The following is a 27,521-nucleotide window of genomic DNA, read 5'->3' on the forward strand; positions in this document are numbered from 1 at the left end:
AATGTGACAGGCCCTTTAAGTGAACCTTCCCCCCAAAAAGGATGTCGCAGCTCCCTTAATATTATTTTTTACACTCAAAGGCGTCTCATAATTTCAGCCAGTCATAGTGGAACATTATGCAAAATTCAGTCATGATTGGTAAAATGAACGGCTTAGATTGGTTGAAAAGTGTGCCACCTCGTAACTTCAGTCAGTCTTGGTAACATAACCTCGTCCCAGTGTAACCCGCCAGTGCCCTCCACCTTGGGGCCGACCATCATGCGCCCAATCGGTACCCGGCCGCCAGAGTGGAACCTGACCCTCATCAGCAAAAACTCTATGCAGTAGTCGGTCAGCTCCCGGCTAGGGCTGAGATGCAGCAGAAAAGGCTGGTTCCACGTGGGCTGGGAACCAGCGAGGGAGCGCGTTGTCTCTGACTGAACGACTGCCTGCTCTTTGCGAAGTAGATTCACTCCTATATAGTGCGCTGAAAAGAAGAACATAACGTGTAAACTATCCAAATTCTCTACACGAATTTCATTTATGCAGCGAGAAATGAATCGGAAGGAAAAGACGAAGACTTTTGGTAACTTCATCTTTATAGATCTAATGCCGGACGACTGCGAGGTCATTAACTGTAACAGTTGCCCGACTGCCTCTGGCATTCGTACCACTTATGACCGGTAGCAGAGTTTGTATTCTCAATCTAACTTCATCCTCTCAAGTATCAAGTTTAAGAAAACTCTTTCATGAAGCCAGTGTATCCTTGAGTTTGTTCAGTCATTTATGCAAATATTATTATTTGTGATTCTGCATGTGATTACCTTCACAAAAGCTGGGGAAGGTTTTTCATTAATTAAAATGTACAATTATTTTATGCAAAGTACAGACTAAAAAAAAGGTATAAGCATCAATGTATTGAACATTATTTTAAACAATGAGTTCACGTACCAACACTTGACGGCGTGCCGAGTAAATTGATCCCCGTACTCAAGTGGTCAGCTTTCCGTACCATCACCTTGAATCGACTTGCCGTGTACTGATACTGAATGGAGACGAACAAGTCCCCGAGACCTTGAGGGGTCTGAAGCTTCGACGCGGGATGTATGTCGTCTACAGGAGGGTGTGGTTCTGTGAGCTGCAGCGCTGGTACTGTATGAGACTGTAAAAAAAGACACCGGAAAAGTTCAAATTATCTTCTTGACGTTTGGGGGTTCGTGCGAATGTACGCCAGCAGCGGTGGAAAGATGAGATATGGATGCGTATGAGAGGTACTTTACTATAGTGATAGGTGATTCCTCAGTGTTTAAAAGTGGTAATAGCGTACCGTGACCAGTGAGATGAGTGCTCTCACCTCGCTCTCACTGCTTGGCCAAAATCTGCTTTCCTGATACGCTTTGCTTTCATGGAACGGTACATAAACACTGTAAAGCCTTCTTCACATAGCAGATATTGTAGTTGAGAAGATCGACTCATTCAACTGGGTTTGTGTTAATGTTTGAGGGGCCTCGTATGTATAACAGTGCATAATGGAATTTCAACAAGACAGACATGACCCTCAGTTAAGACTCCCAATCAACGTACGACTTAAAGAAAACACTGGTATTTTTGGGTTGGATCCCGTGAAGGGATTTTAAGACGAGCAAAGCATCACTATTGCTTAAAAAACGCGCACAGACAGATTATGATATATTGAGCTTATTCCAAGGTTTATGCAAGCGCTTGACCTAAATTAATAATTAGGTCAAGGCGGTAAAGAAACAGCTTGCAGTAGGCCCCAATCCCTATAGTTACGGTGCTGAAACCCCCGCAACTGCTCCAAGGGAAAATAAGGAAATTGGTCTGACATCACGGGGAAAAAAATACCAATGGTCAAAATGAATACAGAACAGTACCAACTTCGACAGGACTCAGAATAGAAAACATTTGATAAACTACTCAAGTTCCCTAACGAGTCACCCCTTGCTATTTGGTTCGGCGCGACCCCGGAACGCCAACCTGAAACAGGTATCAGCTTTTCATTTCAAATTTCATCATTTCTTTACTTACCCTTTGCATCCATTTGCTTCGTTTAAGCTTTAGTACCTCAGAGATCTCATAAACCTCATCTGCCTCCCGAATCAACGTCGCACAGTGCCTAGATGCCTCGGCGAGGCTTTCGTGGTGGCCTCCCCATTGTCCCTTCACGTACAACTTGAACCTTACAAAGATATAATATCGATTTCAGCCGTTGAAAAAGTAGGTTTTTTCCTCTATTGAATGGCCGTCTTGTGTTTTACGGTCATCGAGAATGTCGAAAATTAATAATCTCTGGCTGTTTGATTGTTGAACTTTTTCAGCGAGAACGCCATTTATTTCGATGGTTTGGCAATCATTGTTTCGCAGCATGTATATACGGTAAACACCACCAGGTACTTAGTGTGCAGACACTCGTGAATTTCTATACGCCCGAGGACGATGCTTTGTGTTTCCCTTTGTCCCTGTAAAATTACACTCTTCCATAGTAAGCAGTATAACAGTTTGATCGAGGACCGTTTTAACAAAACAAAAAACAACGCTCAAGGACTGAAAGGATCGTTTGTTCTCCCTTTGTCCTTGTGTGTATGTCCTCTATAGGAAAGCAATACATGTACAGATGAACATTATACAAAGCACATGATGTAGAAAGGTATAAGGAAACAATGCTTCCGCAAACAATGCTTTCCAAAAACCTTTTGATAACACACTCACCTTAGACTTTTCACCCATACCTCCTCCAATGAGATTTTCCTGAACTGCAGCTGGTCGTTGTACATGGGCTCCAGGGTTCTCCGCACAGTGCATGTCTGAAGGTAACCTCTACTGGTCTTCGGTGAGAGGTACACCCGCACAAATGACGCACAAGTAGGGCCGTACTTATTCGGTATGCCCGTGACTCCCTTCATGGAAATGACAAGAGTAGACTCTGCCGAGGAATAGTAGATGCTGTACTCCAGTCTAATCCGGACTGGCGATTTGCTTCCCTTGCTGGACTTGCGACGCTTCCGGTCTTCTCCTTGCTGTGTGTCCTCTCCTGTCTCCTCGGCTTCGGATCGAGTTGCCGGCGATGGTGGCGCCGAGATCGAATATGAAAAGACCTCCGAGCTGTCTGATTCGTCATCTAGTGAGAGGTGGCTCCCAAAGCGAATCAACCCTGGATTGTTTGGTGTTGAAAAAAGCATCAAGTTGTTCATAGATTTGGACCGTACGCGAAGGGGCTGGTTGATCGAAGTGGGTGGTTTCATTGAAGGTGCTAGCAACGAGGCATCACCGCTTCCACTCGCAATAGACTTTGTCCGCTTCCTGTACAATCTCTGCTTGATGCTAACCTTATGAGATGGCGTTGACGGTGGAGTACTTAATTCGTCTGTCGTCAGACAGGCAGATACCTCTTGGTGCGCTTCGTGACTCAGGATACCATCTCTGACTCCCCCGCCACAATCTCCCCGATCCACAACCTCCTGCTGTGCCGGTAGTATGATGGTCTCAGCTATTGCTGATGCTCCCGTGAAATCGCCGTTGGACATGATCTCATCTACAAGAAGGCGATTGATCTCCATCTCATCCCTTAGCTTTAATTTTTTCCTCCTTCTTAGGATCCTGCGGCAGATGAAAACCGCCACCAAGATGAGGATGATGACAAACACTCCACACAGGACACCAAGAACGACAACCACACCTGTGAGTAAGCACAAACAACATCAGTTAGTACATGCACAAAATGCAGGTTTGTTTCAAGGACCTTTTTTTTTACCATGCATGCTCAGATGATAGTGATTAAAGAACTCATTTTCAACACAAGAGGTGGCACACAATCGTTCAACCGACAACAATCCTGTTGTCCAATATAAACAAACAGTCGTACTCAATTTTGTTCATTTAATTCCTTTAATTCCACATTTTCTAAAGCACGATTTCGTTCATGTAATTTTTTTATTATACGTATTGCCAAGGGAGAAATATCACATCTACAAGTCGAAGGACAGAACGTTATTGATTGCCCCTGCTGAGAAGACCAAACAAACGCTCGCTCGCCCCCCAATGATTAAAAAATAATTCTTTGAATAAAAAATCAATTCGCACAACGATATAAATATTCTATGATCTTAAAGAAAGCGTAATCGTATTTAACCAAACAACAAAGTGAGACAGTATTGTGAGCTGTCCGTCTGTTGATTTTCTGTATTCTTGTTAGAATAAAATATCAATGTTTGTCTATTCTTCGTTGGCGTCACTGAAACTTGCGGAAAACTGGCATTCATGATTTATTATTATTTCTTAGGAAGGTCTAATAACACAGTTACCTAGTATACCAGTGTTTTGGTGGTACAAAAAAAACCCGCTCGCGCTCATTGAGAAAGTGCAGTGTTTAACTTGTACAATGTTTTTTCTCTGTTTGAAAGAATGAAATTAGTAGTATTAAGTAAAATGTCCTTGACAGTGTACTTGGGTTTGACGTAATTGACTTTTTACGTTTATCTGTTGCGGTCATGTACTTAGGCTCAATAAGGCTTGCATCCTGGGTTTTCAATTTCTGGTTCGAACGCTTACTTAGAGTCAATTAAACTTCAAGGGCATTATTGATCTGCATATGGCAAGAATAACAAAATAATGCATGGGGAAAATGACGTCGGCTTTTTTTTTGGCCTATTAAATAATTTCACACTTTATGAACTTGGTCGATAGTGGTCGATAACCAGGTCCCCAATTAGCAAACAAACATATATCAGGTTAGCGTATGTTCCTTTTCCCACCAATCGTCACAGGCTATTTTCGTGGTTTTTTTTTTTTTGGCTGCCAGTGCGAGAGTATAAAAACAGGTGGATTCGAGTGGATTGGCTCGTTGGAGCAAGCAGCGTTGAAACGTACATTTCTACAATGAAACATAGCGACAAAGTCTCAATTTGAAGGCACCACTCAAGCTCGATACGGCATTATACACACTTTTCTGCATTTGCAACTACGACAGCATGGAGGTATTGGTGCTTCATTTAACATCCGATGCAATGCTGCAGTAAAAAAAGAAGCATTAGTGTTTGACGCTACGGGAGAAACAAAGCATTCTACTGGGTCATGTGATGTATATTCCAAATCATCGAGATATATAGTACCGGTAGTAGAATCCTAGAGGAAAAGATATCGCTATAGGCCTACTTTGTGACGGAGTATTTTTTTTACGTACATGGATTCCATCTGGACGAAAGTGGGATAACTCGTTTATCTTGTAACATAACTGCTCAGAGACAATCGTATATCAGTCTTACTTCATTGAAGGTGTTCCGCTTCATGCAGTTCTTTTCAAATGCCGTTATGGAGAATTTAACGGAACCAATACTGAGCAAACCGCACATTACTGTCACACCCACCGAGCGTGTGCTGTTTTTGATGATCGACGGAGTCCTGTTTCTGGCCATCACCTTTGGTAACACGCTGGTCATCGTTTCCATAGCTACCTACCGACGTCTGCGGACTCCAACCAACATGTTCCTAGCGAGTCTCGCAGTGGCCGATCTCTTTGTTGCGTTCTTCTGTCTGCCAGTCGACGCGCTACTTGCACAGGGACTGATCCCCACCGTGTCCCCCTGGGTGTGTGTCGCCGGCAGTATGATGAACAGCATTGCCATTTCTGTATCACTGACTCAGATCACCGTGGTGGTCTATGATCGTTTTCTGGCCATTACCAAACCTCTGAAGTACAACCAGAAGATGACATCCCGTAAGGTTGCACTGTTCGTCTTGGCGTCGTGGACTTCTAGTGTACTGTTTAGCCTGTTGCCGTTTTGGGGCTGGAACCGCATCGATTCCTACAATTTAAATTACTGTGATCTGCTCTTCATTCAAGTATTCAGTTACCGATTCTCAGGAATTGTAATTATTGCATTTATTCCTATCAACCTCATGGCATTCATGTACCTCAGGATTTTCCTGATAGCTAGACAGCATAACAGGCGAATTGCTGCCGAAAACAGGGTTTTCAATCAACGGGGTCAGCGATCCCTTTCTCGCGACCTAAAAACAGCTAAAACTCTGGCTATAGTATTCGGAACGTTTCTATTGGCAGTAACTCCTGCCTCCATTGTCAGCTTAGCTGATGTTATTTTTCCAGTGAGCGATCTCTTCATTTATGAGCTCATATGTTTCCACATTCTCTTTGCTAATTCGGCTATAAACCCCATAACGTACGCTTTCCGTAGCCGGGAGTTTCGCTTTGCCTTCATCAAACTTCTCAGCAAATTCCTCCGTTGCAAGCGATGGAAGGAATTGGCAAGACGAGCAAACCAAAGCTTAGCGCACGAGACAGATTGGAGGGGTTAACCAGACAATCATTTTGCCGACTCTGATCATTAACTTGCCTTAAAATGTTATAGAGACAATTGTCTCAGACAATTGTAATCGGAGGATTGATACTATAGAAACAATTACCCGAGTCTTAGTCTTATCTTAACTTATCTTTTCCCCAAAAGTGGGATTTGGCAATATTTCGGTATGCCGGTTTTAGCCTACTTAGGCCTACATTATAGTCAAAAGGGTTTTAATATGCATTCAAGGGAACGCCGTGTTTTAGATGTTCCCTTAAGGTCGAGCTTCTAGCGTGTCTAATTCAAATTCATTTATGTTCGACATTGGAGCGGCAAAAAAAAATGTGGTAGTTTCATCAGGCGAAGCATTTCTGTTCGATGTGATTTGGCCTCACGATTGAACACAAGGGGAGAAAAAAAATTCACGAAATATACCATCAAACGTGTCGAACTCAATTTGTTTTCAAATAAATACGGGGTACAGAAACGTTCTACACAACTTTTTTTACACCTGTACGTTTGCTTTTAATGAATTGACAGGTACATATTATCATTTCTGTTCATTGCTTCAATATCAAATCAATACCATTCGAAGACAATAATAAATGGCAACATATGAGTCTGTACAATGTACTCAATAGAAGCAGTATTATATAGATGTCGGTCCACCATATTGCAAATATCGGAATAACTAATATTTGGAAATAACTGACATTTGTTTATTGTTACTTCATATCTTATCACATGTTACATAACAAATTTCTTAGTGGCGGGTAGTATCCTGTAGATTTATCGGTTTGTTTTGCATTTTTTTTTTTTTTTGCTTTTCTTTTCATTTTAGGTGACTTTGGGCCTGATAACATTATTGACCTTTATTTTCGGGAAAAAAATCAAAGATGTAGACAGGTGTCCGATATCTTATTTAAAAATAATTAAAAATATCAAAAACTGGAATAGTTTTCTTAATACATTAAATATATTTGTCGGGGTCTTGTACAAACACCCGAATCAATATACATGTGGCGGCAAAGAGAAATTGATCGAAAGGACATGCCCCCTCCGTTTTACAGAAGGGGTTGTCTGAAATGTGTGCAAGTTTATGTCATTAGATACTACGTAAACAAATTCGTTATTGAGTAGGAAAGCCAGCTTAGCCTTTGAGGAAATGGGCCGTTTTAGAACTGAATTGAGGTTTGCAGTGTCAGTGACATTTTCAGTGGCGATCGAGTTGCGTATTGCGTAGAGCTAGCTAGTAGATTTTGTTTGCCCTTTGTAAAATATAATTTTCGTCGCGATTTTGAATTTTCATCCATTTACGCCGTCCCTATTTTGTAGCCCTTTGCACTCTGCCGCTCTGCCCCCAACTCCCCCCCCCCCCGTTTCGATACTGCCCCCATCAGCTTTTGGATTTCCTATACTTGCTGGTACATGATAAAATCATACTATATGATGCTTATTATAACACTTGCTCAATTCACTACACAATTATTAGTTGTATTGTTTTTTTCTCCATGTCCACTTTTAAAAGACGTCGCCTCCGCTGCATGTGCGTACTGTGTATTCAGCGCGCAATTATTTACCATTGTACATAAACCCACCTGTAGTGCCTTGGACGAAGAGGCACCTTGACGTAATTCAATTCAATTTCAACTGCTAAAAATTTCTTCAACGTTGTTTCTTGCATAGTACTAAAAAATTAATCTTATAAGTAAACGCAGGCCGCTATAGAACGAAAAAAATGAATCTACTTAGTATATGAATCAGCAAAATACATAATTTAACAACTTTATAGGCATATGGTGAAGCAAATAGCTTATGTCCCCTGACCTATGGAAAGACAATTACAATACTCATGATCGATTGAGACAAAACACAAGGACAAGTATAAGAACATAACAAGCAGCTGTAACATTAGGCATTTACGAAACGTTATAAATACGAGTTGAGCAATTGAGTCTTATAGGTGTTTTTTTTTACGAATTAATAAAGTTCAGGATGTTTTAATTGGGTCACTCAGGCTATTCCAATTCTAGAAGCAAATACCACACCGCACAGGGTTATTTTTCAACATTAAAGTTCTATTAGAACAAACGTAGCCTACATATTTTTCTTTGAAACACTTTTAGTATTATATGAATGAATATTGAGGTAATTAAGTAAAACATGTACTAAACAACGTGGAAGTATTTTTTTTTTTTTTAGATATTTACACATGAATTTACCGAAATTCAGGTTAGGCAGCAGAAGTGACAAATAATGCCATTCCTATTTACAACGGCGAAGGCAAGGTCAAGCATGGTGCCCGTTGTGCGCAATGTTGTCGTCACGCTGTTGACATTTTCCTGTTTTATTAAAGCACTTCGAGAATTTTCTTTACCATTTTTATGTGCTTGCCGATTTAGGTGTGTTATAGTCCACACGCTTGTTCATTGACAATTCACACGTATTACATTCAAATGGCGTCGATAGGAAGATAAGTACGTACTATTATATGGCCGTTGGGAATACTGACAACTAATTGTGCCTTAGATTATTAATAAGGGAATAAAATAATGTGTGTTTGGCCGGTTTCGAGTCTGGACGCCGTAAGTGATAATTTATAATCCATTTTCGCCGTCCCAATTTTTCTTATATTGTCGTCCAGATTAAAGCCACGATGATGACGCTGATAATCAGCGTCCAGACTCCAAATCGATCTTAAACACAGTGTTTAAAACCGGCCACGCACATATATATTCCCATTCATAAATACCTTTTCGGTCACAACAGTCAAAACAAGTCAAAAACCAGAAATGTCCAACTATTTTGTTCAACAAGTTTACTTCATGTCTTTTTAAACACCCCTCTAGCTATGTTATGGTCTACCGGTATGCCTCTATCGATTAGTGGTAAACAATTCCTTATATGCAGATTGGCGCGCGTGTTGTGCGTACTGCATGAGGTGAAGCAGAACGCATCTGTGCCGGTGTAGTATGAATTTAGGACTATGAAACACTGACACATTGGTAGTAATGCGCACGCCTAACCGAGGATTGTGAACTTTCAACCAATAAAACGTTTAAAAGGACCAGATTTCATAGGAGTCCAAATTTCATGTGACACTGGAAAAGTGTTTAAGACTAGCCAGCCGGTGTTTTATCGAACGTTTAAGACCGGGCATGTGACGGGCTTTCGACAAATCGATATGGGCAAACTTTCCTTGGTATTTATGAATAAGATATCATGACAACATGAAGACAGCGCATTAAACTTGCAGCTAAATTCCCATAATAGAGGTTTGTATTATACTGGTCCCCTCTTAATTTCAGCATCGTTCCGCGGACGCCGGTTCATCATTGATTCATTTCTTTGGGTTTACCGGGCAGGTCCGATACGGACTGATGGTATACACATCTGTCCTGATATGTAGCATCTCTTGTAAATAAAGTACCATACCGAAAGCTATATAAAGTACCATACCGAAAGCATATGAACATTCACACCGTATACAAATTGTCACCGATAAAAATCTGCGCAGATTTTATTTCAGTGCGGTTTAGGCTACATCCTCAGCCCGTTTTTAATTGGATGCCATTTCCGTTGTGTAATATTAATTTTTGTGAACATCGATCATTACTGTGATCGAGAGATGGATGTTTCATTCAGATCATTGTAAAATCATCCCCTGTACGCGACGGTGCTTTAAACGGGGTAACGCCTACTCACGTCAGATATCCAATCAGCTAAAGGGACCAACATTAGTGAGACACGGCACGTCTACACGGCAAACCCCAGTCTACAGACGGATGATGAAAGCTTTACCTGTCTCAATTTTGTGAAAACCTGAGGTTTTTAGTAACAATGTTTATAGCAGATGTTCCTGGTTCAAATCTGATTACGTGATGGTGTTGATTGTGCAGACTTCAACCATCTAACGTAAGCTGTGATGTCTTCCGTCAAGATACAGGTACGAGTTTACGTAAATAGCTGATGAAAAAAATGTGTTCGTTTTTTAAACAGAATTTAGCAATTGCAATGTGTTCTTCAGTAGTCGTTAAAAGTACACGAAGAAAAAAGATCTTGGATGTAGACTTGGTGCGAAACGTATCTTATTAGACAGGCTCAATTTGGACCGGCCAAATCAAGTTATATTCCTTCCCGAAGTTTTTTATGTATTCATAAAACTTCAGTCAAACATCGGAAAATATTATTTGTGCAGAATTTCGTTAGTCGTTTTTAGTTCAGAAGACATGAGAATTAAGAACACCTTCTCCTCGACTTGACATTGGCAATGATTAAGACATTTTAACTGAGATTTCCGCCCTCAGTAATGCAACATCTATCACAATTGTCTTCTTCTTTTTTTTCTTCAGATTTTTAAAAGACGGTTTTTCAACGCAAAACATTTTGAGATATTTTCTCTTAGACATGAAAATCAAGCTATAGTCGCTATCAAGGGCGTAAATGGGGTACCCCATCTCCGAAGCCTTTGGCTCCCCCGTGCTCCCTCAAAAAAATGAGGCAAGCTGAATGTCCCCTTGGTCGTTCTCCTCAAGGGCAAGTACTATAAAAAGCTGCTTTTTGGCAAAGTCGTTTGGAAACATATTTTCGTCTCGTTTTCAGATTTACTCGTGATGGCAAACACAACATTGGCACCGCTTGATGCATGTTGCTCTGTCACACCCAGCCAGCGTATGCACTTTCTGGTGATCGACGGATTCCTGTTTCTAGCCATCACCTTTGGTAACACGCTGGTCATCGTTTCCATAGCTACCTACCCACGTCTGCGGACTCCAACCAACATGTTTCTAGCGAGTCTCGCAGTGGCAGATCTCTTTGTTGCGTTCATCTGTCTGCCGCTGGACGCGCTCCTTGCACTGGGGCTGATCCCCACCGTGTCCCCCTGGGTGTGTATGGCTGGCAGTATCATGAACACTGTTTCCTTTTCTGTGTCGCTGACTCAAATTAGCGTAGTTACTTATGATCGTTTTCTGGCCATTACCAAACCTCTGAAGTACAACCAGAAGATGACATCCCGTAAAGTAGCCTTGTTCATTTTGGCGCCATGGACATCTTGTATATTTTTAAGTATATTGCCGTGTTTGGGTTGGAACCGCGTTAATTCGTACAGTTTAGACTACTGTGATCTGCTCTTCATTCACGTATTCAGTTACCGATTGGTTGTGATGGTTGGTATTTCTGTTATTCCTATCACCCTCATGGTATACATGTACCTAAGGATTTACCTCGTGGCGAGACAGCATAACAGGCGCATTGCTGCCGAAAACAGGGTTTTCAATCAACGGGGTGAGCGATCCCTTACTCGCGATCTCAAAGCTGCTAAAACTCTGGCTATTGTATTCGGAACGTTTCTCGTGGCAGTTACGCCTGCCTCCATTGTCACCTTAGCCGATGCTGTATTTCCAGTGAGCGATCTCTTCATTTATGAGCTCATATCTTTCCACGTTCTCTTCGCCAATTCCGCTATGAACCCCATAACGTACGCTTTCCGCAGCCGGGAGTTTCGCTTTGCTTTTATCATGCTGCTCAGCAAGTTCCTCCGTTGCAAGCGATGGAAGGAACTGGCAAGACGAGCCAAACAAAGCTTACCAGACTGGAAGGGTTAACCAAGAAATTAGTTTACCAACTCAGCTACTTGCTTTAAGGACGTTATGAAGATAAAAATGTGACCGGGATCGGTGGATTGATTACTTACCAAATGATATTCTTACTTTACTCCACGACAGAGGTGGTTTTTTTTAACCCCATCATGCTTTGGTTTTGTCTTCGTTCTTTCGTGTTCGTGTTCGTGTTCATGGTTTTTTTCTGGACAATAAGTGTCCGCGGCTTTTCTTTCAAACGAGGGGTGGGGGTGTTCAGGGGTAACCCATTCCCTGAAATTCTGAAGACGTCACACACACATAACGTTTACCTTCAATGTAACAGTGATTAACAAATGATTTCGAGATAGTTGTCGACGATCTTATAGACCATTAAATGAACAAACCCCTAAAAACCAAACCTAAATGAAGGTATTGTTTTTTGGGTAGTAGTCTTGCACAAATACCAGAAATGAAAATGTGATCAAAAATACATGTCTGGTCCTGGGTAGAATAAATAACAAATATGCAGAAACGGTTGTCTGCAGTACGTACATTACTTTTTAAAGAAAAGGACACGTTTTTATTGAGAAAGAGAGCTATTAAACTGAATTGTATTAGTGGAGCGTAAATACAGGGTCACGTGGTGCAATAGAAGGAAACGCACATCTACCTACTTACTGAACTTATTTGAACTTTTTTATACAATGAAATGAATTAAAGCTCAACCATACGTGGTGAAAAAAATCTTTTAAAAATCGCATGAATACTGTTACTATGCTAATTTGAATACAAGTCACCAAAATCACTGTTGTCCTCGTGTAAGTCTATTATTGTGGGGTTTTGTTTGTGTCTTCAAATCAATCTCCGGGGCTCAGTCAAGAATATGAAATGAAGCCGTCCGTGGACAAACAGGTTCGGCACATGACATTTTAAACTACCATATATCTCAGAGACAAAATATGCATTTGCAATCATTTTGTCGTCACTTATGTTTAACGGTCAATATACTAATATCATTAAATTGAGTTTTGAAATATGCTCAAAAAGTAGGAGAAAATTGCTGTCAAATGTGGGTTTCCGTCTTTTCGCACCACCCTGTAGTTTAGTGTTATTTACAAGTAAACAAAGTATTGCAAAGGGCAACGATGAATCGGAAATGCAGGCTTGTTTTTAAGCATATCTTACCGACGATCAATAAGTATGCCGCCGTCATTTGACAAATACTCACTGGGTAAGCCTAGGTAACTATTTAGTATTTCACTAAAATGAAATATTGATAACTGTTATACAAATTAGCTATTACTTGAAGCCTGGTTTCCATTCGTTTTCAAACGGACGTGACAGAACGCAAATATATCACTTTCAGAACAGAGAAAAATACCCATAATTCTCCCACCTCGACCCAAAAACCTGGATGCGACGTAACAAATGTTCTCGCTTCCAATTTAGACTTAATAATACTACTTTAAAAAAAAGAGCTTTGTGGAAAAAAAGTAGTTTACATGTGTACTGCTATTGTATTCAGAGCATTGTCTCTCCCTTTTCCACTAATTTTCAGGTCCATATTGTCAAAACAAAGACATAATTTGTGAGTCCATCCACACGACACGCGCCTGATGCTGTTTTACATTTACGCGTGCTTATCTCTCCGCTGACTGTTTGCTAAAAGACATGACAAATAGTGCTTTTGATTAATATTAAGATATTATCTCAACACGAAGACTGAGTGCGTTAACTTGCTTTCGGACTTTCGATCGACTTTTGGTCGTTGTATCGACGAGCGTGCGTTAATGCTGTACTTCGTTGTTAGTGAACTTCAATCAACAGAAATCGAGAATTGAAAAGAGATTCGGTGTATCATTGATGATGGTGATGAAGGAATGGGATGTAATAGTTACCCCATACGGATACATTAAGCTGATGAGTCATCACCTGAGAGAAATTAAAATGCATCTGGCACTCGACCTGTCAATGCAAAGACAGTCTTGTTCTGAACTAAGTGTTGAAATATTAGTTTCACTTTGAACATGACACTGCATAAACTATGAACGCTAAATGTTGACAACGATACTGAAAATACTGAAGTGCTGAAAATAACAAAGTTATGTGTATTATTTGTATATTTTGTCAAGGTATAGGTCATCAATTCTGGCTGGTGTGCAATGTAAGATAAGAGAAGAAGTTGAATTATTCCTGTATGTTAAATGCCAGTTGCAGCTTTTGAAAGAAGGTTTTAAAAAGTATTTTTCTGTAAATGTGTTCAGTGTTTAAGACAGATATTCTGGTTTATAATTGTGGAATTTCTTTTCAAAATATGTTCAATATATAGGTCGTGTGACGTCCAGGTATTTTAGAATTGGTAGATTTTCGTAATCCTAATCCCAGTTTACTTTAAAGGACTCATGACTTGAATTTTTCTTGCATGGGAATATTACTGTACCACTTTCCTCTCTTAAATGTACGAAAACTATTTGACATCCCTTTTTGGTTAATTTTATTGAAAAGTGCACTTCTTTAAACATTTTTTTTAAAAACTCCATGATTCTCCTGACAAATGAGGGCGCTGTTGCTGTGATGTCATGTCAGGATGACTATGCTCAGTTAAGGGGTTTTCAGTTCAAATTGTGAGCCCAAACTTTGCTCATTAAAAACGTTTCTGAGAAAACTTTGCATATTGGCTTAATGCCATGTAAGCCTTCTGAAAACAACCGCCACAAAAAAAAGAAATATACGACAGCAAATTCTGGCAAATTGTTGTGCTGCAATAGCTGTTACAGTGAGCATTAGCATAAACACCAAAAAGGCACCAAAAAATGGCCTTTAAATGGCAAATGTTAATTGAAAATAATGTTAAATGGGGCGCAAAGGTGCATTTTCAAGGATTGCATCAAATAACGTACATTACAGGTACCCTTTATGGTCTCGTGTTTGCACCTGTTGGAGCGTTAATTGCAGACGTCAATTATGTTTCGACAAAAGTTGTCGGATTTTGAAACAACCACTGTTTTCTGCACGGACTATAGGGTTAAGATTTTCCGATAACATAACACTAGGAATAGCTTTAATAAATATGAAATAACCGACTCACCCGACGTAGCCATAATGTCCTATTCTTGTGATTTTCTTTCACGTCAAAAGTTTGTCCTCGTCATTCCATTGATCCTTCTTCCAAAGAAGTTACTGTCAAAGGAATTTCTAAGCTCCTTTCTCCTTTATTTGGGCCCCGCCAATTTGCTCGAAATACACAACAAAGCAAATACATATAGCCTATGTAATTTGCCGAATCCGGTTTAGCATTAATGCCCAGTTGCACCTTGGACCGGGATACAGGGAAGTACCGGAATTAAGAGATCAGGCGATGTAGAAGATACAAGCAAGCATTTTTACAGATAAGTCAAAACGTTTTCCTTCCAATATGAGGAAGTGACATGCATTCAGTTGTTTTAATCGAAATGTTATAATCAGCATACCAAAAATCAAGCGTGAAAAGGACCAAATGTGTACTCTGACTGCACTATGTGGAATTCAGTACAAAGTGTACGCCTACTGCACAGTGCGACGGATCCACAATGGGTAACCACCAAGGGGCTTAGGTTATCTGGCAAAACAAACACTTGTTTTGCCGTTAGATTTGTCAATCATAATCGACAGACGCTTGTTTACTTAAACACAAAGGTTCATGCAGCAGCATGTGAACTAACAAAAGGAATATAGTGTGACAGGAAATATTAATAATACATAGGCATATCTCACGCGTAAACAATTTTAAGACGAGATACGTTTACAGAGAACTAAGTAATTAGAATTCAATCAAATTAGAATTTCAGTTTTTAGAACTAAGAAACGTTTTTTTAAATGACTTTTGGAAATTGGAGGCTATTGGAAACAACGAACGTTCACACCTTGCCGCAATTACCATCGTCCATAAAGAAACTTACTAATTCTACAATTGTACAAAGACCTAACAATTTCAATTCTCTCTTCCATTTAAAAGTCTAACAATAATTTAAATCACCCGTGATTCTGGGGAATGATCGTTAACGAACAATGAACGTAAAGGGATTATTCAAGCTGTAAGACACTAATATGCTGATATAAACAACAAAGTTACCTGTGACATTTTATAGCTTTCCTTCATTTCGTATTGTTTGCAATTATTACAGATTTGTTTTTTTTAATATCGTTAAACTATCATCACCTTCACCCCAAATAATGTAAATTACTTTCATTTCTGTCGTAAGTCTTAGCCTGTGCTTTATACCAGCCAGCTGTTTATTTTTGTAAAATTTATTCAAGGTTGACAAACCTTCTGATGAAAATTCCAGTTACAACTACGGACAGACAGGCCATTCCAAACAATGTCCAGTTGACGATCTATTATAGATGAAATCAAGAAAAGAATCAAGCACATTAAGTAACTTACTGAATATTGTACCTTATACGTATTTTAGAGCATTGCATAACATGAGCACTGGCAATCCTTTGTTGCGCCCTCATACGTCCCCATGCGGATCCCATGAACCCTTGAGAATGGCTGGATTGAAAGAGACGCTGTGTTCTATCAGCTTTGGCCATTTGAAATGTTGCACTCACTCCATAGCTTGGAAACCAATATAGCAACGACGCCTATTAATGAGTTCTGGGTTGCGTTCCACTTACGTAAATTCTGCTAACATGGGGTATAATCGTCCTCAAGCAGAAGCTGAATTGCGAAGGACGCAGCCGCAACGTGGTCGAGTCGAAGGCATGTAAAGGCGCCTTAGGCAGCATTCATATGATAAGACATGGGTCGTATGGTGGAGCACAGCCAGATCGAAAGAGGAGTTCTTGAGGAGTTCGTGGTTGCGTTCCACAACGTATAGGCAATGTTCACGCAAACAAGACCAACTTTGTAACTAACGTTGGGCCGTTGGCGAACATTTGCCATAAAACGGCAAACGATCTTTCTGAGTCGCTCTCATCTGGTTTTTTTTTTCAAGATGGCTGTCTTTCACAAGCAGAGTTTTTAGAGCTGATATTTGTTGCTTTCTTCTTTAAAAGTCCCCAATACCAAACCTTCACAAGAGGATATCAAATTATTGTATTGCTGGCGAAATTTCAGTTCCATTCCCAGTTACTATTTTGAGGATTTGAGAAGCTGCTATCCATACAATGACACTTGTAGCACTGATCGCCGCCATTCAGAAAACAGATTTCGCAAAAATTTTCTTTCTATATACTTTGAGTTTGCGATTCGCAAGGGCCTATAAGTTTGCGCTAACGTTTGCTTGAGTGGAATGCACCCCTTCAGGGGCGGATCCAGGAATTTTCGCAGGGTGGGTTCAGACCCGTCAGATTTGTTTTATGTATGATTGTTGCGGACAGGCGGACATATAGCTGATTATTATTACTGTAAATGTTACAATTTGTTTGTGTCAGAGCAAGGGGGGTTCAGCCCCCAAACACCCCCCCCCCCTTCTGGATCCGCGCTTGCCCTTGCTGTACAAGTGGAACCTCGCACTTGTTAATTGTGGTGATGGCGATTCAGTGCTGAAATTGACGTGGGTAGCCTGAGAAAGCGTTTTCAACTTATTTCCATCGGGATCCCTTGGCAGAAGACGAGGAAGCAAACTAAGGTTTTAGTGGTGGGAGAAATGACACTCCACTGGGGAAAACAAAATCAGGTAGGGACTGAATACCCAATCCACATGTTGGCCCATGCGGGATTCGAACCCGGGTCACAGCGGTGGAAGGTGAGCAGAGTGCCGCTGCGCCAACCTGTTTCAATAGACCATTGTCATGTTGCGGCCGTCTTGATATTTTTCCCATTTAAATCAACGTAACCAAAGCGAGACTGGAAGGTAATTTAGTCAGGTTCCCTTTTGCACAAAAAATATCATTTCGTACTGTTATTGGATACAAAGAACATGATTGAAATTGTGGCAGCATCATAAAGGTTTATGGAGGACTACCGTGTGAAATGGGTTTTGATAGGAGCCAACACTTACACTCACCTTGGTTTGGCGTTTCCAACGCCTGACAACTTCCCCGTATCTGATTCGGCTGAAGGTCACCATGGTATACAATGGGATATGTCTCTTAGGAAACAGCCATTGCAGGAACCAATCCAGATACTTCCTGAACAGGAACCATCGCGAGTTGACCAGAGATCGCATCTACGGACATGAATTTCCATCACAACTACCTTCATTAGTGCATCTACTGCAACACCAAAACGGGGCATCCCCTCACAATCACCTCCATTCCATCATTCCGAAAATTACTTTTAGTTATTGAGGTTCACTAGTACAACGTGCACTTATCTCACTACCATCGCGCATTATATCGGAAATATAATTTTGGTTCTATAACCACCGCCAGTGAGTTCATCGAACGGCTTTTCAAAACTATTAATTACTGAAATTACTTACTGGGTTTTTATTATTATATTACTTACTAGTGTGATAATGGCGTCAGCGTTTTGACGAAGTGACTTAGTCGTAACAAATACCAAAGCAAAATTAGCGCTGGGCACAACGTACTGACCTCTTTGAAGTTGTACAGGTTCAGATCGCACATGGCTTGTGCATCGGGACTCCGGTACTCACTGAATGCTGGGAGCACCTTGGCTGTGTAGAGACGTACACAATACAGAATTTGACTTTTACAAAAACCAGATTTGCTATAGCACAAAGATGATCGTTAGGTTTCGTCTACTTGCAGCTCATTTTGAATTTTATTTCAAAAACCCTCACGGACATCATAGTTTAACCCTAAAAGGGCCGGGGCGGAATCCGTCCCGCCCCTCAACTTTTCCGCTATACCCTTGAAAAAAATGTCCCGACATCTTTTGATACCAAAAACATAAAATTCCGACATCGGGTTGCCGCGCAGCGAGTTTTTGTTCGGCGCTACGCGCAGTGAATCTCCCCATGTAGTGTACACAAAGCAGAATTAACATTGGTGCATATAAATAATTAATTAGCCATAATTCCAAAACCCTCATTGACCTATAGTCATGAAATTTCTTGGGTAAGTTCATATTAGGCCTAAGTTGTTCTATGCATGCACATAGTTCCATAATTTTTCGGCACTCGATGGCCGATATCTCGATGGCCCCCGGCTGTGAGATGGTCAAAATAACCCGGCCCCTTCAGGGTTATTCAGTTTCAAAGCTTTGTTTCAACACTACACAGTGATATTTCAAACTAAGATCTTAGCATTTTGCCTTCTGTCAGAAGCCACATAAAAAGGGATATCACTGCGGGCAGCAGGTTTACACCCATTTCTTAAGGTGTTCTGTGACACAACGATTGAGATTCCTGTTTACTTAACAGATGGGTGCCAGCAATCAACATAGCGGTGGATAAGAGAACATTTCTAACCAAGATCACCGTCAAATTTATCCAGAGCCTCGCTGAAAACGATGCAGTCTTCGAACCCCTGTGTCAAAATGAAACAACGATAAAAAGATCATCAAGGTTTACCTCAGGCAAAGCACTCTTCGCAGGAGTTTCTTGTTACACCTAGTGAATTTATCTTTGGTAGTAGTTGAATAAAGTACATTTCGATGCAGAAAAAAAAGTTAGCCCAAACTGACGTTAGTAGACCTTAGCTTGCAATATACCCTGAATGATGAAATAATTTGTTGCATTAGTGTTGTTTCAGAACTTGTAGGAATTCAGGTAGCTTACACAGTTCATCCCTTGACCGTAGAAAGGCACCATAGCATGGGCTGCATCCCCGATAATAACGGCTTTGTCCTTGTAGTGGTAAGGTGAACACTACAGAATCGAAAAGCACGGAGAAATTTCATTGACATTAACATGTTTGTAAAATAGAATTCAAAGTAAAAACAGGAATCAACAAAATGAATTCTGAGATATGTGTGGCGGTCCGCGGAACCGGCCGGAAAACAGTTTGCATAAAGCCATGTTGCGAAGTGAAGCATTTGAAACAGGCCATATGTTGGAGCGAATGGGGTGTCCTTTTCTAGGTGCAAAAAGTAGAAATATATATGTATCACAATGGAGCACTTTAAATTGCGTCATTAATCGTCTGTTTGAATCTCCGAACTGGTCACGTAACACCTCCAACATTCGCTCAAATTGAATGGCCTGATCTGCTCAAAATGCTATGCGCCACATCTACAAAATGTTTTGTTGGCTTTTGTTTTGCTGTGAGGGTTGTTATAATTATCTTTTATTGCATTTTTTTCTGACCTTGATGGACATCAATTTGCAAGCCCTGTTGGCAATGAAGGACTCCGTTAATTCCTGTTCCCCAATGAGGGTGACTGCGTCGGGAAAATGCTCCCGAAAGAACTCTAAGCAGACTTGGCGTCCCCTGATCTTGATATCTGCGAATTCCTCCAAGGGCAAGAACAGCGCGCAGTTGAAGGTGCCGTCCGGGTTAGGCGTGGCGATCATCGTGAACGGTTCACGCGGCCAGACGTGCAGGTAGTTCGCCTCCATCGCAAACTGCAAAAAGAGAAAGTTGGGCACTGACAATCTTTGCTCCTATGGACCATGTCTCATGTGACCATGTCTCATGTGATTTTTTGTGGTAACGTGATGCCAACTTTCAGCACGAAGTTCTCTTCCGTACGTCACTTAACGCTTTTTAAACCCGAATAAAGATGGTCCACAAATGGCCTTATCGTGCGCCCATGACCAAATTATGAAAGGAACGTGCCTCTCCCATTGCAAGGACAAGCTACCATAATCCCGCCTCTTACCTTGCCATCCTTTGCCGGTATGTGTAGTTCCATGTAGCCATGGGTTAGGTATTCCTGGCTGTAGTTGATGAGTCCGTACTCGAACAGTGCAGCACGCATAGCCGAGTTAACACCGTCACAGCCGACTATCAGGTCCGGGCGAAGCGTGAACTCACGGTCAGTATTTCGGCTGGTGACAGGAAAGGCAACGGAGAAGTGACATAAATTGGTGAATTTCGTAAAGTGCAAAGTGAGCGCATTGATAAGTTTGAACCAACTAGGCAAGTAAGGCTGTCTGGCGGTAATTATTCACTTACGATGAAGGTAATTGATAACTTCGAAGTGAAGAAAAACGAAGGAAATAAATAATACATGAACAAAAATCCGGTAATAACAGCGGTTTAAATGGAGAAAGTTTTTCTTGGTAGTAAAACATAAAAGCAAAAAAAAAACCACAGTTTCTTCATTTTGAAATCGGGCATTTGTTTGGTTTAATACTCACTCTAAAATGACGATCGTTCCTTTGTCGAGCTCCGCCTGGACCAGTTTGTGGCGGAAATGGGTTTTGACGTTTGGGTAACTCTCAGCAGCTTGGGATGACAATTATTGAAGAAAAAAAAAAGAATCCATGCAATTTCCTATACATAACTTTGTAATTGAGCCTTATAGTTATACACTCTCCTCATATGGGAGGTGTGACCTACGAGTAAACCCTCAATTAAAAAGGAAAGAAAACTGTTCATCAACGTCTTTCCAATATTGATCAAATCTTAACCAGGTGCAACTTCACTTAAACCTTATTTTCCCAATAATTAAGGTAATTAAGGTTAATTCGCACCACTTGTTGGGTGAATTAGTATTGCATAACATCTGTAACAAGGGTTTGAAGATTTTGGGGTCGGTATATTAAATTACTGATCAAGTATTTCACTTGATGCCTTCTTGCTTTTCCTACATGGAGTGCAATTTGAGTCTGTGGTGGATTTACATTGTATACATGTTCCCCATGTATGTTATACTAAAACCACTAGCATGAGCCGAATGGTTCACAGTAGAGGCTTACTCCATTAATGCCTTTGTTGTGATGTAACCGGGAGACCAAAAATTAACTCATTCTTTTCCGCTATAGCTGAATTCAAATACTCCGGAATAAATCAAAAATAATGCGTATTGCGTCATCCGATATAAAGAATTTAAAGAACTGGCAAACTAGACCAGAAATGACTTGAATAGGTTTTTTAAGCAGTTACAAAGGGATATATTATTGTAATGTATTGCAATAACGAATTGTTGTCAAACTAACCTGTTAATAGAGTTTCGTTCAGCCGACGCCTGTCCATCGACAAAACATTCTAAAGTTGGAGATAACATGTCATGAAAAAAGATGGCATATATATTTTTTTTTCTTGGGGGGTTAATTTCTGTTATTTGTGAACAATATCAAACTGGGCACGTGTGTGAATTTTCGTGTTCTGCCCTGAGGTGGCGATTGTATAGCGCCCACACTAGGCCTACATTTTTGGTTGATTAGTTCTTATTTTTCTCAACAAAACATTCGATGAAAAACCCGGAATATATATACACACCTGTCCCTTTTTACCGTATGCTTGGGCGGATGTCTTTCCCGACAGACTGTGGATCATTCTCCCATGCATAGGCACCGCGCCGTTTCGTATTACCTGTATGTATTTTGAGCATAATTAAATCTTTGTGACATCGGCAATATGACTAGAACTATAGAATGTGACTATATGTTGGAAGAAATTCACGGTTGAACCTGAAAAGCGAGGCCTATAGCTATTCCAAGTGAAAGATGCCTTTTTTAATGTACGGTTTAATTTATGATTGTCTCTTCGGGCGCTGCAAGATCATCCTGTAACAATTTCAGTGAACGGAGCACTAGTTCACTACGTGTTAAATGGTGACGTGTACCTATGTATGTTGCGCCCGTGTGCTTAAATTACACTACCAATTTCCAACCATCATGGTTGGACATTATCACAAACGCCCTTAATACGATGCCCGCGGCTACTGGTCAACCAGTGTTGCGACCAACCAGCGTCAGTAGGCTGGTACATCGTTTAGTATAGCGTGCGTTCAACCAGAAAAGCACTTAAGAGGCCTGTCATCACAAAATGAGCGTGAAGTCAGACTTTAGAATTTAAATATTTCTATACACCATGTAATTATCTGGATTCTGCAGATCATACCGCCTGTTAAAGGGAAGATACAACATTTGCAAACATCAAAAACCCAAATGATCAAATTATCACGAAATATCTTTCTGGATTGTTAAGGAAAGACAGTCTAAACCATCCTGTAAAGTTGTGGCACCTGGTGTGCTGATATTTTCAAGAAAAACTGTATTTTTCCAACGCTGGTCGGCCGACCAGCGTTGGAGAAAACTATTTTTTTTTCAAAAAGTGCACCTAATTTTTCATATTCAGTTCGTCCGCATTTTCTTTGCAATTGATTACACACCTGTAAAGACTACAAGCCTGCTAGACTGATTCTCTGATCTAACAATTCCCCAAAGTCTGTAAATTGCTCCGTTTTATCTTAAGTGGGGTCAGGGAGCCAGACTACAAGAATATGATTGGTTTTCTCGGTTTTTCCAGCATCTACGAACCCAAAACGTGAAACAAGTCAGTGTTGCAATATTTGCTATAATATACTTATCCTCCAAATCCATTTATTTCTGAAAATTGCAGCAAAAGCAAATGCTGTACATTCCCTTTAAACAGGTACAGGCGATCTTCGCTACCAAGTGGACACGGCCTATTTAATAATACATGAAAGCAACAGCACTACAACTCATCCAAATAATTATGTTAATCGTCACCATCATTATGCAATCTTCAGAGTTGATTAATGCTCATATATTAAACCAGGGTTTTGTGTAATGGCATGCCTGATACAAGCTATGCTTTTAAGGTTTTGCCACCTCTAGTGGCCTTTATATGTTTAAGTACTTATATTACTTTTTCATTTCTGTCATGAAGAGGAAATAAATGTGATTTGATTTAAAAGGGTCGTACCTCGTCCTCAAGACCAACCAATTTCAATGCCTCGCGACCTCTGTGCGACAGACCCAGGTTGATGCTGCGTCCGCTCGCGTACTTCCGAGTGCGAATGTCTGTAGACGAGAAACAAAATCATCCATCTTCTTACAAACATATCCACAGATCGACCACATGCGCACCCCATTGAAATGATTTATAAATGTTTAGGTAGCCTTGTTGCCATCTCCCTGAACTCTTTCATAACCAAATAAAGTACATGTAATAACAATTCTATTGGTTGATATATCGGGGTTGAAAATAAACATCACAGCCGTCCTTCTACCTTCTTTCGCTTCAAAGAGCTCTACTTCAAAACCTTTCTCGGCAAGAAAACAGGCCTGCAGAGACCCCACCTGTACACAAATCAAAATATCAATAACAATGACGACAAAAGCAACAGAATAATAAGATAAAAACAAACCGTGTTTAAACCTATTTTTGCATGCGAAACGATGCTAAATAAGTCGTCAAGAGGGTCCCAGATTGATAGCACAAGGAACATGGCCCGGCTATGATTTCTATACCGCCTGTTCCCAGACCACCAGTTCTAAGAATCAAATAAAAGTATTTTGGACGCCAATACCTCGAGTGCACATTACTTGCAGTGTTCTGTATGCGTCTCCCGTGTTCGCTTTATTTCTTACAATTTCCTTTGCCTTACGTTTACCAAAATATAATAATAATATAATAATCGGCATTTAAGAACGCTCTTATTATAGGTTTTCTCGGTCAATTTCGGCAAATGAGCAGCCAATTTAACCACTACGCTATTCTATTTCGCGCGAAATCAAATGCTACTGAAAAGGGTCATTCGATTTCGTTTTATGACCAGTCAAATGTACTGTTGCGTCGTTCGATTTAACAAAATAATCATGCAATTTAACAATTCAACAAAGCAGCATTCAAATTCGCAGGAGCTTTTTGAGGCGTGTGTTTAGTCATTCAAATTCATTTTGGGGCAGTCATTTCTGGAATTTGTGCAATCTAAAAAAACGCTTTGCTAAATTTCTGTTTCCTTAAGAATGTTGAAGGCATAAATACGGTTCACTTTTTGGCACTTGAGTCACTTTGCCGATGTACTTCGAAGACGAGCTTTCGCTACAGTTTTACACGCATATTTCTAGAAATGGCAGCTCGTGGTCGCTACGCTAGAGTGGCCCAGGTAGATCGAGAAAGGTTGATTGAGGCCTTCGAGGGAAACGAGCAAGACTACCTTCAGCTTGCGGTCAATTTGAACATCAACAAGTCCACAGCCAGATCAATTGTTGCAACATATTTGAGGACTGGAAGGCGAGAGACGCTGGCAAGAGGAGGAGCAACCCACAGCAAGATGGATGATGACATGCGAAACCATCTGCAAGGCATCCTTGACGCTAATCCCGTCTTGACACTTCAACAAATGAAGGCTCGTTTGAGTGAGCATCTGCCAGAGAAGCCCCAGGTTTCTACTGCCACCATAGCCAGGGCCTTGGATGGGATGATGATTACACTGAAACTAGTGGAGGACGTCCCTGATGCAAGAAATTCCCCTGAAGTTCTTGATCAACGCGTCCAGTATGGTGAGTGGTTCCTGCAGCATGGTGTTCTGGCACATCTATAGTCTTCATTGACGAGACAGGTTATAACGTCTGGACTCGACGCTCCCAGGGTAGAGCTCCACGAGGGATCGCTGCAAGACGAGTCGTCGACAGACAACGAGGGAGAAATTGCAATGTCACCTTCGCTGTTTCTAGTGAAGTAGGCTTGGTGCACCACCGAATCGCATTCGAAACTGTGACGCGAGAGAGATTCGAGGAGTTTCTTGCGGACACAATTCAAGAGTGTGATGCAGTTTTCCCGGACGACGAACCCATTTACCTCATATACGACAATGCGAGGCCTCACGTGCGAGCCCAACTCCCTAAAGGTGCCAACCCAATGATCCAGCTGAAGCGCCTCCCTCCCTACTCCCCATTCCTGAACAGCACGGAGATGGCACACGCTGCATTCAAGGCTGCAGTTAAACGCATCCTTGGGTTACCTGAGTGGCAACAACGTGTCGGAGACAGACAGGCTGCCCAGCAAGCAGGAATGAACATGCAGCAGTGGAGGTGCGATCTCCTTCAACAAGCAGCCATCCAGAGCGTTGATGTCATCACCCAAGTGAAGTGCATGCAGTGGTACAACCATACCCAAACATATATGCCAAGATGTCTGGCACGCCAACAGATTGATGGTTGAGGAAGAAACAACATAAACAATTAAAAAAACCAGGAAAAACATAAAGAAACACCCCATTCAAACACAATACAAAATTAGGTCTTGGTCAGTTAACCAATAAAGATCCCCCCCCAAAAAAAAAAGAATGAAGAAGAAAACAAAGAAGAAGAAAAAACCTCATTGGCCCCATGTAAAGTCTACTGGAAGCATAAATAAAGAAAACAAGGTTTGCCTGAATTAAAGTGAAGATACGAAACAGTTGCCTAGTACAGTTTATCTGTTTATTCGTATTTCTTTAGTCGTACTTATTTGAATTCTCTTTAAGCGAAATTGATTGCCTCTTTACGAAATTGAAAAAAATTAAATCAGTAAAATCTCCAGTCGAACCAGCTTTGCTAAATTGAATGATGATTGTGTGTCACGAAAAAGAATGACGATATGCTAAATTGAACACAGTGCTAAAGGAATTTGAATGCCTCAAAACGAAATTGAATGGCCGAATTCTGAATTTGAAACGCAGTAACAACTGGAGAGGCAAAATAGCTTCAATTCGAACGCACGAAAATTAAATTGGCTGCTCATTTGCCGAAATTGACCGAGAAACCTATGGTAAACTAAATCACAGCGCTTACAGTATTATTATTACCCCTGATCATTGGGCCAATGAAACATTCCAAATACCATCTCAGCTCCCTAGGGAGTATACAGCTCGATGCTGCCTGTTAGGCGCAAGCAAGCTTATTCAATCACAATAACCATCTCTGCCCTCACAGGTACCCATTTACTACTGGGTGGAGAGAAGCAATGAGTGACAAAGTGCCTTGCTCAAGGGCACACGCACCATGACCCCGCCAGGACTCGAACGCACAACCTGCAGCTTTACCCGCAACCATGAATCAGTGCCCTTAACCACGAGGCCACAGCACTCCAATATATGAAGAAGAAAGAAATTGTGCTCGTTCAGTTGTGTTGGCTCGTACGAAGCAAGTTTGTTTTCATTAATGCATTATTTAACCTATTTGCCTAGGCGTTAATACAATGGTATGAGGTTTTTGTTTGTTCATACGCAGAAATTTTTACTTTAAGATTTTAAATAGTAAAATAAGTATTTAAAAAATTATAATACATGCACAAAATAACAATAAGAAAAATCAAACCTTTGATTGTCAACTGCAGTTACAGCGAGGACTGTACAAGTGGTATGAGTATAAAATAATTCACTTTATATATTTTTGTATTAAGTTGTAAACTCTCCTGAAATTAGAAATGTAACCCCCGTCATCATTGAACATTATTAATAATTTCGGCTTCGATCATTCGGGCATGGAATCGCTCCATCTATATTAACTTGCATTCTCGAGTGCTACCACGGATGAAATGAGCTATTAGATTATTTTATAGTCAGTTCAGACGAACGTTTTCAGTTTTAAGGGCAAATTTAAAACATTACCAGCCCGCCTCCGATGACGGCAACATGACGGGCACAATTCGGTGGCGCTTCGTTGGATGACGAAGTTGTCATTCGGAAGAAAAGTTGTTCCTTGGCGAAGAGTAAAGATCCCGATCCTGGCCAATGACAATATTAAGTGGCTTGCACTACAGGAAATATGAAGGTCCCTCTGGGAACGTTGCAATATTTATGACTAGACACTGACTTGTAACGATGGATATAAATTATATATTATAA

At 40.8% G+C, this 27,521-nt stretch overlaps 2 protein-coding genes across 2 annotated transcripts; both read right to left on the reverse strand.

Moving 5' to 3' along the window:
• LOC119742162 (synaptotagmin-4-like) lies at positions 1 to 15,048 on the reverse strand. Its single transcript, XM_038218203.1, has 5 exons — positions 14,967 to 15,048; positions 2,710 to 3,676; positions 2,029 to 2,179; positions 931 to 1,141; positions 1 to 466 (listed from the first exon to the last, which is right to left on the reverse strand). Exons 1-5 carry the CDS (start codon positions 14,977 to 14,979, stop codon positions 153 to 155), a joined length of 1,656 nt encoding a protein of 551 aa, XP_038074131.1. The 5' UTR covers positions 14,980 to 15,048; the 3' UTR covers positions 1 to 152.
• Positions 14,974 to 27,521, reverse strand: LOC119742163 (kynurenine 3-monooxygenase-like). Its single transcript, XM_038218204.1, has 13 exons — positions 27,285 to 27,521; positions 23,919 to 23,988; positions 23,612 to 23,709; positions 22,160 to 22,252; positions 21,877 to 21,925; positions 21,076 to 21,163; positions 20,595 to 20,763; positions 20,080 to 20,337; positions 19,552 to 19,641; positions 19,243 to 19,300; positions 18,404 to 18,486; positions 17,872 to 18,033; positions 14,974 to 16,252 (listed from the first exon to the last, which is right to left on the reverse strand). Exons 1-13 carry the CDS (start codon positions 27,354 to 27,356, stop codon positions 16,166 to 16,168), a joined length of 1,377 nt encoding a protein of 458 aa, XP_038074132.1. The 5' UTR covers positions 27,357 to 27,521; the 3' UTR covers positions 14,974 to 16,165.

Source organism: Patiria miniata, unplaced genomic scaffold, assembly GCF_015706575.1.
Source record: "Patiria miniata isolate m_02_andy unplaced genomic scaffold, ASM1570657v1 HiC_scaffold_5, whole genome shotgun sequence".
Lineage (NCBI taxonomy): Eukaryota > Metazoa > Echinodermata > Asteroidea > Valvatida > Asterinidae > Patiria > Patiria miniata.